This window comes from Chionomys nivalis, chromosome 3, assembly GCF_950005125.1.
Source record: "Chionomys nivalis chromosome 3, mChiNiv1.1, whole genome shotgun sequence".
Lineage (NCBI taxonomy): Eukaryota > Metazoa > Chordata > Mammalia > Rodentia > Cricetidae > Chionomys > Chionomys nivalis.
This window is the reverse complement of record NC_080088.1, coordinates 318681-331410: the sequence shown is the minus strand read 5'-3', so window position 1 is coordinate 331410 and position 12730 is coordinate 318681. Positions and strand designations below refer to the sequence as shown.

At 43.9% G+C, this 12730-nt stretch overlaps 1 protein-coding gene across 3 annotated transcripts in view; it reads right to left on the bottom strand.

Annotated features, from left to right (window-relative positions):
• C2cd2 (C2 calcium dependent domain containing 2) overlaps positions 1–12730 on the bottom strand; it is a 74981-nt gene that overhangs the window by 35821 nt on the left and 26430 nt on the right. For 2 of the 3 annotated variants that reach the window (XM_057765318.1, XM_057765321.1), the window contains exons 3-5: positions 11971–12090; positions 8389–8493; positions 3577–3699 (exon numbers count right to left, since the gene is read on the bottom strand). In XM_057765318.1, the coding sequence (XP_057621301.1) occupies positions 3577–3699; positions 8389–8493; positions 11971–12090 (348 nt within the window). The remainder of the gene's footprint in view (positions 1–3576; positions 3700–8388; positions 8494–11970; positions 12091–12730) is intronic. The other variant, XM_057765319.1, reaches the window with a different exon arrangement.

The following is a 12730-nucleotide window of genomic DNA, read 5'->3' as shown; positions in this document are numbered from 1 at the left end:
TGTAATGTAGCCGGGCGGTGGTGGCGCACGCCTTTAATCCCAGCACTCGGGAGGCAGAGACAGGCGGATCTCTGTGAGTTCGAGACCAGCCTGGTCTACAAGAGCTAGTTCCAGGACAGGCTCCAAAAACCACAGAGAAACCCTGTCTCGAAAAACCAAAAAAAAAAAAAATAAATAAAATAAAAAATAAAAATGTAATGTATATAGGTTGTTAATGGATAATTATCAATAATAGTCAAGCTTGTAGTCATGTTAGTTAGATTTTCTAGATGTACATAGATATATTTTAGATAGGCATTCTTCATATCTTTCAAAGATTATAAAATATGGCATTTTAAGTGTTTTAATAACTTAAGGTTTTTCATGACAATGAGACACGTCTGCTCCTGGCAGCACCAATCTACTTCAAGAAGAAAGAAGATGGGCATCGAAGAGGCACCTTATGGAGTTTGGTAGCCATTTGGGCAAGAAACTGCTCTTGCCTGGACTATTGTATAAACTGGACACAGAGAACCCACAGAGAGGACTACTGAACTTGCCTAAAGGTGAGATGATCTTTCGGGGTTCCTGATTCATGAAAGAGTCTGCGAGACATTCTGCAGGACACAGCAGATAGTGACTGACTGCCTTTGAATTTTCCTGCTTCATGGAAATGTCTCTGGATACTATGAACCTTTAGGCCGAAGATGGATGCCCCAACAGTACAGAGGAACTTTGGGTGACTGTCCAGGCAGCGAGATGTCTCTGTGATTTCTAGAGTTTTGTAAGTTGCTTATTTCTTGTTTGCTTAGGTAATATTGTATCTTTCTGGAGTCTTTGATAGAGTTGAAGAATAGTTAGTTATAGTTATAGTTTTCCTTTGTTATAAAAGATAAAGTAGGCCGGGCGATGGTGGCGCACGCCTTTAATCCCAGCACTCGGGAGGCCGAGGCAGGCGGATCTCTGTGAGTTCGAGACCAGCCTGGTCTACGGAGCTAGTTCCAGGACAGGCTCCAAAGCCACAGAGAAACCCTGTCTCGAAAAAAACCAAAAAAAAAAAAAAAAAAAAAAAAAAAAAGATAAAGTAGATGTAAATATTGTAACTAATTTTTACTTGATAACTGTTTTGTTATATGTAATTTTGCTATGTTAAAGTTAAAGCTTTTTTTTTTTGTTTAAACAGAAAAAGGGGAAATGATGGAGGAAGGTCATTTGTCAATAAACAAACTGCCTTGGCCCATTTGAGAGGCCATCCCTTAGGTGGGTGGAGTAGACAGAATAGAATGCTGGGAGGAAGAGGAAGTGAGCTCAGATGCAGGGCAGCTCCTCTGAGAGACAGACACCATGCTCTCCTCTCCAGAGCTGGCGCGATGAAGCTCCAACCCAGGATGGACGTAGGCTAGAATCTTCCTGGTAAGCGCATCTTGGGGTGCTACACACATGAATAGAAATGGGCCAGGCAGTGTTTAAATGAATAGAGTTTGTGTGTTGTTATTTTGGGGCATAAGCTAGCCAGGCAGCCATGAGCCGGGCTGTGGGAAGAGGCCCGCAGCTCCTACTACATGTGATCATCTCTTGCCTCCAGGCAGAGTCCACCGTTCCAGGAAGAACATCTATGTAAAGAGGCAGGAGCAGTCTTATTGCATTCTCAGAAGGGCACCAGGCACTAGCTACCATGACGGTGCTCACAGGGGCTCTTAAACTTAGCACAAGAACCTAAGGTTCTCTGAGAGGTGCTGGACAGTTAAAGCCATGCAGCAGCTATCCTGGTTGCTGACTTGAGCTACTTCTTGGGGGATGTTTCCTAACATCTCCAGAGACACTCATGGTAACACCCAACAAACACTGTTCTGAACCAGGTGAGGCCAGGAAGGACTGTAAACTTCCCTAAAGCACTGGGATGGGATGGAGATTTGATAATTTGTCAGTTGTATGTGTGTGGCTATATTTTTCTTTCATTACTGTGTATGTGTACATGTATACATGAGTTTTTACATGTGTGTGTGTGTGTGAACATGGACATGTCTATGCATATGAAAGCCTGTGGTTGTCAGCAGGTGTAATCCTTAATCACTCTCCACCTTATTCATTGCGGCAGGGTCTCTTTGTTGAACACAAAGCTTACCAATACAGATAGTCCAGTCAGCCAGCTTACTCCAGGACCCCCGATTTCTGCCTTCTGAGGCTAGAATTACAGGCAGATCACCATGTCCACCTGGCATTTACTTTGGGTTCTAGGCATCCAAATTCCAGTCTCCATACTAGCACAAAAGTGCTTTAACCCCTAAGCTATGAGGGTTCCATTTCTGGGCCATAAATACCCAGCAACTCAGTTAAACACCATTCTGGGTGTTTCTATGATGGTGGCTTGAGATGAGTTCAATGTTCAGGACAGATTTTTATTTTCCTGAGACAGGGTATGATGTCACCCAGACTGGCCTCAAACTCATTATTCAGTGGAGGATAACCTTGAACTTCTGATCCTCTGGCCTCTGGTATTTGCCACCATGCTTAATGTATATGGTCTTAGAAAGCAAATCCAGGACTCCATGCATGCTGCATGCTAGGCAAGCACTCTTCAAAGTAAAGTGTAGCCTAAGAGATCAACGTTTCTGGGGCAGACGGAGTGAAGTAGATGGCTATCCCTAATAGGATGGGCTTCATCCCCATCAGGTGAGGCCTGAGTAGGAAAATGAGCAACCCTCAAATGAGAAGGAATTCCTCCTTCCAAACACCTCAGCCAGGCCATGGTCTTTTTCTGCTCTTAGAATCAAACAGAAACACTGGTCTTCCTGGTTTGAGCTCTGAGCCTGTGGTCAGTCTGGACTGAGGCCAAACCATCAACTCTCCTGGTGTTCAAGGCTTCAGATACGGGCTGGAATCACACTGTGTATGTATCAGTCACAACACCATAATATATCTTGTAAGTCTCTCTCACTCCCATGCCCAAGTGCTTAATTTCTCTGGAAAGGTTTGTCATGGGTATAGTACTTCATTAAATTGGACAACTTCATTTTGGAATGTGATTGGATTTAATAGCATAGGTCCTTTTTTCAATCTGTAAATTATGAAAATACAATACCATTTTGTGAATGTCTCCAATTTATATAAATTTATGGTCACCAATCGCCTCTGCTTTTCAAGAATCTACCGTTAACAGGATTACCGGGAGATGCAGTAGCTGGGGCTTGCTCCAACCTCTGTGGATGTATGACTGACTCCCTGACTCCAGTATTTGGGAGTCACCTTATATCTTATCCCTCTGAGAGGGCCTGAGGGAAGTTTATAACCCCGTGTTTTCATCTGCTAGCTGAGCTGTTCCTGTCACCCTCCAAGCAAAGGAAAGATGACTTCTCATATCCCCGTGACCCTAGTCACCTAGAATTTAGTACCAAACGCTACCATCAGCTGACAGTGCCTGATGAATGTAGGGGACCATACCCTCATGAGAAGAACACCCTGGCGACCTCTCTCACATGGGGCTCTGATCTAATACCAAGAACAATATCTGCCTGTGCAGTATCAGCCCCACCGTGAGAAGGGAAATCACTGGAAACACAAGTCAGAATCACCCCACGTCCTGGGATCTGGGCTTACCTGAGCTTCTTTGGCCCGTGAAGGCTTGGTGCTCAGAAACACAGATGGAGAGGCAACACCAACTAGGTACTTCAGAAGATCCACAAGGGCCTCAGAAAGCATGTTTACCTCAAGCACCTGCTTCTGGAGAGGGAAAGGCCATCAGATCATTGCACGCCAGATGCAGGTACCTGACAGGCATGCCAGATGTTACATCAGATTACATTAAGCAACCTTGGTGTGAGGGCTATGCTGGCTCTTATCACTGGGACTGTAACTGTCCTGCTGGCCCATGACAGGCTAGGAACAGCAGCAGCCTCCAGGAGCACAGCCAGTGAGGAAATGGAGACCTCAGATCATAATGAACCAATTGTGCTAACAACTATGTGAGGTTGAAGAGGCCCCTGAGCTGCAGAGAAGCACAGTCTAGGCAAGAACTTGATGGAAGGCAGAGAGAGTCAGGGTTTAGGACCAGACAAGGTGTGCAAAGACTCCAGATCTCAGACACTACACAGCAATACGCATCCTGCTTCCAACTGTTGGATCTATTGATTGTACCTGTCTTGGCTATCTGGTTTGTTGTTTTGACAAAAGCAACTTAAGGAAGAAAAGGTTCATTTTGGCTCACAGTTTTAAGGAACCATCTTTCATGACAGGGAATGGGAGGTGGCAGGGATGTGAAGCAGTTGATCATAGAGAATATCAGGAAGCAGAGAAAGATAAATTCCGGTGCTCAATTTGCTTTCTCTTTTTTATTCATTCTGGGACCCTAGCCTATGAGATAATGTTGCTCACATTCAGGTGGGTCTTCCACCTCAATTAATCTAACTTTGAAACTCCCTCAATGAGTTGTCTGGAAGTCTGTTTACACAGTGATGGTAGATCCCTTCAAGTTAAGAATCAAGATTTAGCTGGGTGGTGGTGGTGCATACCTTTAGTTCCAGCACTTAGGAGACAGAGGCAAGTGGATCTCCAAGTTCCAGCCCAGCTTGGTCTACTGAGCAAGTTCCAAGGCAGCCAGGGCTACACAGAGAAACCCTGCTTGAAAAACAAACAAACAAACAAATAATCAAGATTTAACTGTCACCATTCTGCAGCTCAGATAGCTCCCATATTCAAGATGTCAAGGTGAAAGTACCCCACTGAAGCCTGTGAAGGGACCACAACAACCTTCCTGGGACTCATCCTGCACCATTCCTAGCTTGGTACTGGCGTGGGTACGGCACCCATTCATGTGTGCATGGTTCTGTGCAGCAGAGTTCTATAAATCAGAGGTTCTTAACTGTGGGTGGTGACCCCTTTGGAGTTGAATGACCCTTTCACAGGGGTCCATATCAGATATTCTGCATATCAGACATTTACATTATGATTTATAACAGTAGTAAAATTATAAAGTAATTTACAATTATGAAGTAGCAACAGAATAATTTTATGCTTGGGGTCACCACACCACGAGGAACTGTATTAAAGGGTCATAGCATTAGGAAGGTTGAGAACCAACACTATAAATGTTTTTAGTGCACAGGTTTTGGGTTTTATTTTATTTTTCAGTATTAGGAATAAAGCCCAGGGTTTTGCCAATATTGGGCAAACATTCTATCAGTGGACCTTGGGTTTTTAAGACAAATTCTCACAGTGTGTCCCAAGTTGGCCTTAAACTCATGATCCTCTTGTTTCTGTCTCCCACAGACTGGGATACAGGCCTATGACACCACAGTTGGTTTTAAAGGATAAACTTTTAAAATCTCAATTAATGTGAAGGATAACATGGTCTCTCTGAGTCTTGTTTCAGTATTATAGATTTGGTTTTCACAAAGGCTGAGTGAATATTTGCTAAGATGATGGGTCTCGCTCTGCTTGCAGCCTAGGCATTCATGCTACCCTTGTGAGGTTTTAGAAGAAAAGCTGTGATGGTCAAGTTCTGCTAAGATCTAATACCTTGGTTCCAGTTACTGTGGTGGGCAGCTTGAAAGCACCTTGAATGCCATTTCCCCTCACCGAGGGCCACATCTGACTGTATAGGCAAGGCCTTTATAGACACTGGTTCCCACTGGCTTATAGGACACTAGCAACTTGTACAGCAGGAACTGACTTTAGAAAGCATATTGGAGCAATCTGTATTGTTGTAAGAGAAATGGCTGCCTGCCCACTGCTTGATCAGGCCTCCCTATAGTGAACTTGGCCTGTATCTATTAAAAGTGGACTGGAATCTTTAAAATGTAAGGTCTCTAAATGCCAAAACCCAAAAGGCTGATGCCACGGCTCTCCCTGGGGGCCAGCCTCCCATATACACATGTATTAACTGGTTTAATCTTCACATCACATTCCCTCCACTTCACAGATAAGAAAATGAAGACATAGAAAAGTCAATTAACACTCACAGAGCCATAGAGTCCATAAATAGGAGAGCCACGAATCAAATCCCACTGGCTAGAACGGTTAAGGGTCTGTGCTTTGAACCAGGAGCCCATCACCTATCCCCTCAATGGTTCCTTGATAGCCTAGCCTTCATTTTTAAGTTAAATAAAAGTCATATGATATAGAATAACTATTTAAATGTACCTTTCACTGCTCCTTCGTACACACACAGTACTAAGCACCCACTACTAAATATGTTCTCAACCTTCTAACTACTTCCTAAAGATGAATCCCAACTCCACCCTATCAGGAGTCATCCCTAACTCCTGGCATCCATCTTTCCTTTTTTGTGGATTGCCTTTTCTGGACGAGACATGTCATGATACTGACACTTATGTCTCCTGCATCAGACACTTATGTCTCCTGCATCAAGATTCTTTTATCATCTGCAAAGCTAATCAGGACACAGCATGCACCAACATGTCACCCCATTTCTGGCTGCCACACAGCATGGTTGTGCCTCAGGATGGGCTCTTACTTCTCTGTCTGACCTGCACAATTGCTTCTTACTCAGTAGACAGGAACTCTGACCTGATGGCAGGTGTTATCTAACAAGCTCAAGAACAGTGACCAGGACAACCTCCTTTCACAGCCTCTCCCCATCCCCAGTGCTGTTCTCATTCATCAGGGAGCTGTGGGTCTGCACTGAGCCACAAAGTGGTCCCCAGAATGCTCCACAGGGGAATCTGTGGGTGCCTAGAGGATGAGGAACAGGGAGTATACAGTGTAGGCAGCATGCTGCTGGTTGACTTCAGGAGGAGGAATGAATGAGATCATCGTCATAAAATGACACAAGTCACTTTTGTGTAGGTTATTATTAAGGCCAAATGGAAGGGAGCAGAGCTTTTTCCCAGTCTGTCAGTGGTGCTGACTTTAGATCAAATTTCTTTATTTTTTAAATTTAATTTATTTATATTTTATGCATGAGTGCTCTGCATGTATACCTGCAGGCCAGAGCAGGGCAACAGATTCTATTACAGGTGGCTGTGAGCGACCATGTGGTGCTGGCAATTAAACTCAGGACCTCTGGAAGGGCAGCTAGTGCTCTTAACTGCAGAACCATCAAATTTTCAATTGTCAAAATTATATACAAGGAGTTGAAGAGAAGGCTCAGTAGTTAAGAGCACACTGGCTGTTCTTCTAGAGGACCTGAGTTTGATTCCCAGCATCTACAAAATAGCTCACAACCTTGTCTAACTTCAATCCCTGGAGATTCAGTGCCCTCTTCTGGCCTCTGTAAGCACTGCACACACATCATACACAGATATGCATGCAGGCAAAACCCACACACATAAAAATAAATTATATAAAAAATAAAATAAATATACAAATCAACAGAGATAGGGATCTCCTACACCTGACACTGAGACAAATAAGTCAGTATCAGATTGGTAACACAGCTACTCATGGGGAAAAATGACTCAAGGAATCACACAGAATTGTGCCCTTCTTTGCATTGAGAAATTCAACATGGCTGAGCTTCCCTGTGTGTACTGCAGGCCTGCATAAATTATGCCATCATCAGAAAGAAGAAAGCAGCAGAAGGAAAGAGAAGCAAGGGCTACCCCACCCCAATTCATTCTCTCTTTCTCCTTCCTTCTGCTCTTTGTTTCTCTCAGACAATGACATCATTTCTCCAGACTTTCATTCCACACAGACAAGCCCTGACATGTTCAGTCTCTTCTGCTGAGAAGGAGACCATTCTGTATTCAAGATTCCTTGAGTCATTTCCCCCACACCCCATGGCTGTGTTACCAATCTGATATTAGTTAATTGCCTCAGTCAGAATTTGTATGTGCGTGTGTGTGTGTGTGTGTGTGCGTGTGTGTGAAACTCACCAGCTAAAACCAAACCAAAGCCAAACCAACCAAACCTTAACCCTCACACTGCACACATCTATGTCAAAATACGAAGGCTAAAATATTGGCAGGACTGGGGTAGAACACTAACAAGCACGTTCAGGGCCCTGGGTTCCCATTCCCAGGACCAGAGAAAAAATGGAGAGGAAAAGACAAAAGAGAGATGAAAGGAGGAAAAGACAAGTCTCTTGCTGGAGACACACTACAAAGCCCACACAGATCTCTACTGTGGGGAGGCCTCAGTAGCTGATCTAGTTGAAACAGAGCAGAACTACAAGGGAATTTTGTGAAAACCACAGGAAGAACTCCCTGACCAGAAAAGAAAAGTTGGGGTTTTTTCACACACTCACGGCAGCTTGCACACTGAGGCCCCAGAAAGTGGAAAGTGTCCTCTCCATCAAAGCCGTCCCCTACAGCGCCCTGTCTCTTGTGGCCAGCGCCAGCATGAGGAGAATGACTAGCAGGGGCTACCCACCTTAGAGCTGCCCAGTTTGAGACATGCCTAGCCATGCATCCGTAAACCAGTGAAAAAAACAACAAAAACTTACGGACTGACCTGCCCTGGGGTCTGGGGCTGGATCTTGATGGCTGTTTCTGGTACATGGGTGAAAGACCACCTGATCTGAATGTCTTCTCTCTTCTCTTCCATGTGGAATTCTATCTATGAGAACAAACCACCAAGAAACAGTTATTGGGTGGCTGAGCTCATCACCTAAGCCTTAATAAGCTCATACGTGCATGCATCTGTGCCTGTACATGCATATTTTATGTATATATGCTATATGTGTGTGCATGTTGCACGTGTGCACTGTGTTGTGTCTTACAAGGCATGCATGCATACTCTATGTATATGCTGTGTGCTGTGTATATGTGTACTGATGCTCTCTGTGTATTCATTTTTTAAGATTTACTTTTATTCTATGTATGTGCTGGTTGATTTTTGTCAACTTGACCCAAACCTAGACATACTTTGAAATGCCTCCATCAGATTAGCCTACAAGTCTGTGGGGGTTTTGATTAATGATTGATGTGGGAGAGCAAAGTTCATTATGGGCAGTGTTACCCCTCCTGGGTAGGTAGCCCTAGGTTATATGAGAAAGCAGGCCAAGAAAGCCATGGGGAGCAAGCCAGTAAGCAGGACTCCTCCATGGCCTCTGCATCAGCTCCTGCCCTGACCTCCTCTGTGATGCAGTGTGATTCCTTAGTTGGATGCCTTTATTTTCTGGAAAGACAAAAACAAAACCCCATCCTAACCCTAACTTTGGGGAGTTTCCTTTTTTTTTTTTTTAATATTTATTTATTATGTATACAATATTCTGTCTGTGTGTATGCCTGAAGGCCAGAAGAGGGCGCCAGACCTCTTTATAGATGGTTGTGAGCCACCATGTGGTTGCTGGGAATTGAACTCAGGACCTTTGGAAGAGCAGGCAATGCTCTTAACCACTGAGCCATCTCTCCAGCCCCCGGGAGTTTCCTTTTTGCAGGTTATATTGATCAAATGAAAGTCATTTGTTAGTCTTATACATTAGTTTAGATGGAATCTTTATAAATTTTGATGACATCCATAGCTTTTCTTTTCCTGTGGAAACAAAGGCAAAACCCATTCCCCAATATAACACATATCCTGGTTTCCATTAAAAGTCAATATATCTTTGAAGTATAGAGAGTGATTTAATTCAGCATTTTTCCATTATTTAATGTCTCTTCTCAGCTGTTGTTCCTTTTTTTTTCCTTCCTTCTTTCCTTCCTTCCTTCCTTCCTTCCTTCCTCTCTTTCTTTCTCTCTCCTTTTTTTTTTTTTTTTTTAAAAAAAAAGACAGAGTTTCTCTGTAGCTTTGAATCCTGTCCTGGAACCAGGCTGGCCTTGAACTCACAGAGATCCGCCTGCCTCTGCCTCCCGAGTGCTGGGATTAAAGGTGTGTGCCACCACGGCCCAGCCTGTCTTATTACCATTCTTTCTTCCTTTCTTATTACCATTAAAAAATTTAAAGTCAATAAAGCATTGTGTAATCTATCAGTGGGGGGTCTTTATTAGTCCTTTCTGTTTATTAAGCATATCTTTTGGAGTGTGATTAGATCTTTCTATTACTGCTTGTCCTGTAGGGTTGTGTGACGTACCTGTAATATGCTTTATGTTGTAATATGCAAAAAACTGTTCCTTTTTACTAGGGACAAATCTTGGAGCATTGTTCAGTCTTAATTTGTACAGGTATTTGTTATCCTTGAATTGTTTGACTGCTGAGGAAGGAACAACAGCAGATAAAAAACATCTGATTGCTGGGCGGTGGTGGCGCACGCCTTTAATCCCAGCACTTGGGAGGCGGGGGCAGGCGGATCTCTGTGAGTTTGAGGCCAGCCTGGTCTACAAGAACTCATTTCCAGGAAAGGCTCCAAAGCTACAGAGAAACCCTGTCTCGAAAAACCAAAACAAAAAACAAACAAACAAACAAACAATAAGACATCTGATATGTACCTATGGTATGGTATACATATTCTAATTTTCCAAAAACTCTGCAAAATGAAACACATCCATTTTCCAAATTTCATTTCTTTGAGAACCCTTTGGATTACTTCCTGCAGGTAGTGGAGTTTGGTTATACAAAGAACAAGTAGGACATTTTCTTATAAATTCCTTGGCTTGTTGCCATGAGATGGAAAAATCCTTTTTCAGACCTGAGAATTATAAGCTAGAATGAACCCTCCCCTCCCCAAGCTGCTTCTAGTCATGGTTATTACAGCAATAGGAAAGTAATTCAGATAATGTGTATGAGTTGCCTATGTGTATGTAAGTGTACTGTGTGCATGCCTGGAGCCCCTGGAGACTAGAAGAGGTGACATGCCCCTGGACCTGGAGTTATGGAAGATTGTAAGCTACCATGAGGATGCTGGAAATCAAACCCAGGTCATCTGCAAGAACAGCATGTGATTTTAACTACTGAGCCACCACTCCAGCCCCTCTGAGTGTTTCTTTAGTCACGTTCTTACAGACAGTGGCTCGGCTTCTCCCTCAGTCTAAAATGTTCTTTCAGAATGAATGTGAAGACGTCCCCACCCCCCAAACTCTTTTCCAGCCTCTCCTCTGCCCAGGCCAAGTGTCAGTGACACTGTGCACCCTTATTTAAATAAGGAACTCACTGTGCTCTGTGCTTCTCTTTCTGTTATCAAGGGAAACAAGAGTGGAGGGAGCGAAGAGACCTAGGGCACCCTGTCTTCAGTGCTGGCCATGGGCAGTACCCGTGTTCACATGTCCCTGGGATTGGTACCCTCTCACCTGAGCCACTTCAGAAGCCTCAACTGGTTTGCTTTTGAAGAGTCCTACTCACGTAGATGGGGCAGAATCATGGAAAGATGGGAAAGACCTTCATCCTGGACAGCCTCAGATATAGGACCAGGCATAGTAAAGGGGACTTGGTAGGTGTGGTTAGGGCTGGACTTTAAGATGGTGAGAACAGCTTATGTCTCCAGGTGGCTGGCAGGAGAACGGGACAATAGGTATGGTTTGGGAACTACACCCATGGTGACTGAGCTGAAGCCGAATAAGGCACAATGACCATGCAGAGTGAGGTGGTATATGAGCTCTTAATAATGTATAGCCAACAAGAGCATGACGCCACAGTCCTACAACCCTCAAGGACCCTACTGAAGAAGGCTATCTTCAGAGTCAAACTGCCACCATTTTCATCAGATCATCTGAATCTGCTTACAAAGGATCATCAAAGCCGGGCTTGCAGAATAATGACATTTCCTCATTGGAGAGGCAGGGTGGGTCACAGGACCCTCACCCAGAATCTACTTACTTCTCCAAAGCAGTTTTACACAATTCTGTCCTAATTCCACATGGCCTCAGCGAGTATATAGGCTGAGAGGAACTAGAGAAGGGGGATCTCCATCTACATAGCTTGGGGAGTCATCATCCATGCTGGGTACAGACCTTACTACAGTGTGTTGTGCTGTTCTGAGTCATATTCATGGTGAGTTTAAGATAATGGGTGACCTAATTCATAATTAATAACACCATGAGATTCAGCACTCTGTAACTCAGCATGGACAAATTCTCCCTGTGTCCCTCCTATGGCAGGGAACACGAGGTTATATCTACCACGGATTTCCTGTGACCGATGGCATTTACACAGTCTTACCTTTAAATGAAATGGGGAAAGCTGGACATCATACAGCTGGCATTCTGAACTGGTGGTAGAGGCAGGCCCTGCACTGACCAGGAACTGAAGGGTCTCGCCCACCACATGACAGATCACCATCTAGAGAGACAAGGGACAAGGAGTCTTCAGGAGACAGCAAGGACAATGGTTACCATGGACACCTTCATTTCACTGAATAACCTAGACTTTCTATGTGATCAAGGAAAGAATTCCGAGTCTCAACCTCAGATAAATATTCAGATTCACACCTTTTATACCATAAAAAAACAACAGATACTGTCTCAGATGTTCGATTCCTGATGGAGTCTCAAGAGCCAAATTCTTTCCTGATTAAATCTAATTGTCATGATTTTTTCATATATAATGAAGAGGTTTTTTTTTTTTTTAAAGACACTGTTACATATTTTTTTCACAATGACTGCTTTCAAATTCCCTAGACAGGGCCAGTGAGATGGGGCACCATGTGAAGGCACTTACCACCAGGCCTAACAATGAGTTCCATACCCGGGACTGACATGGTGTAGGCAGAGAACCAACATCTTACATGTTGCTGTTGCAGGTTATTTGATCACACTGTGACACCCCGAGACTGGGTTAATAGTTAACCTTGAATCAGGCGGCAGACCCAGCAACTAGCAGACTGGAATTAGACATAGAGAACCCAGAAATACGGATAGAGAAGACGCAATGAAAGGAGCAGAGAGGGACTTAGAGAATCTGAATCTCATGAATCTGGGAA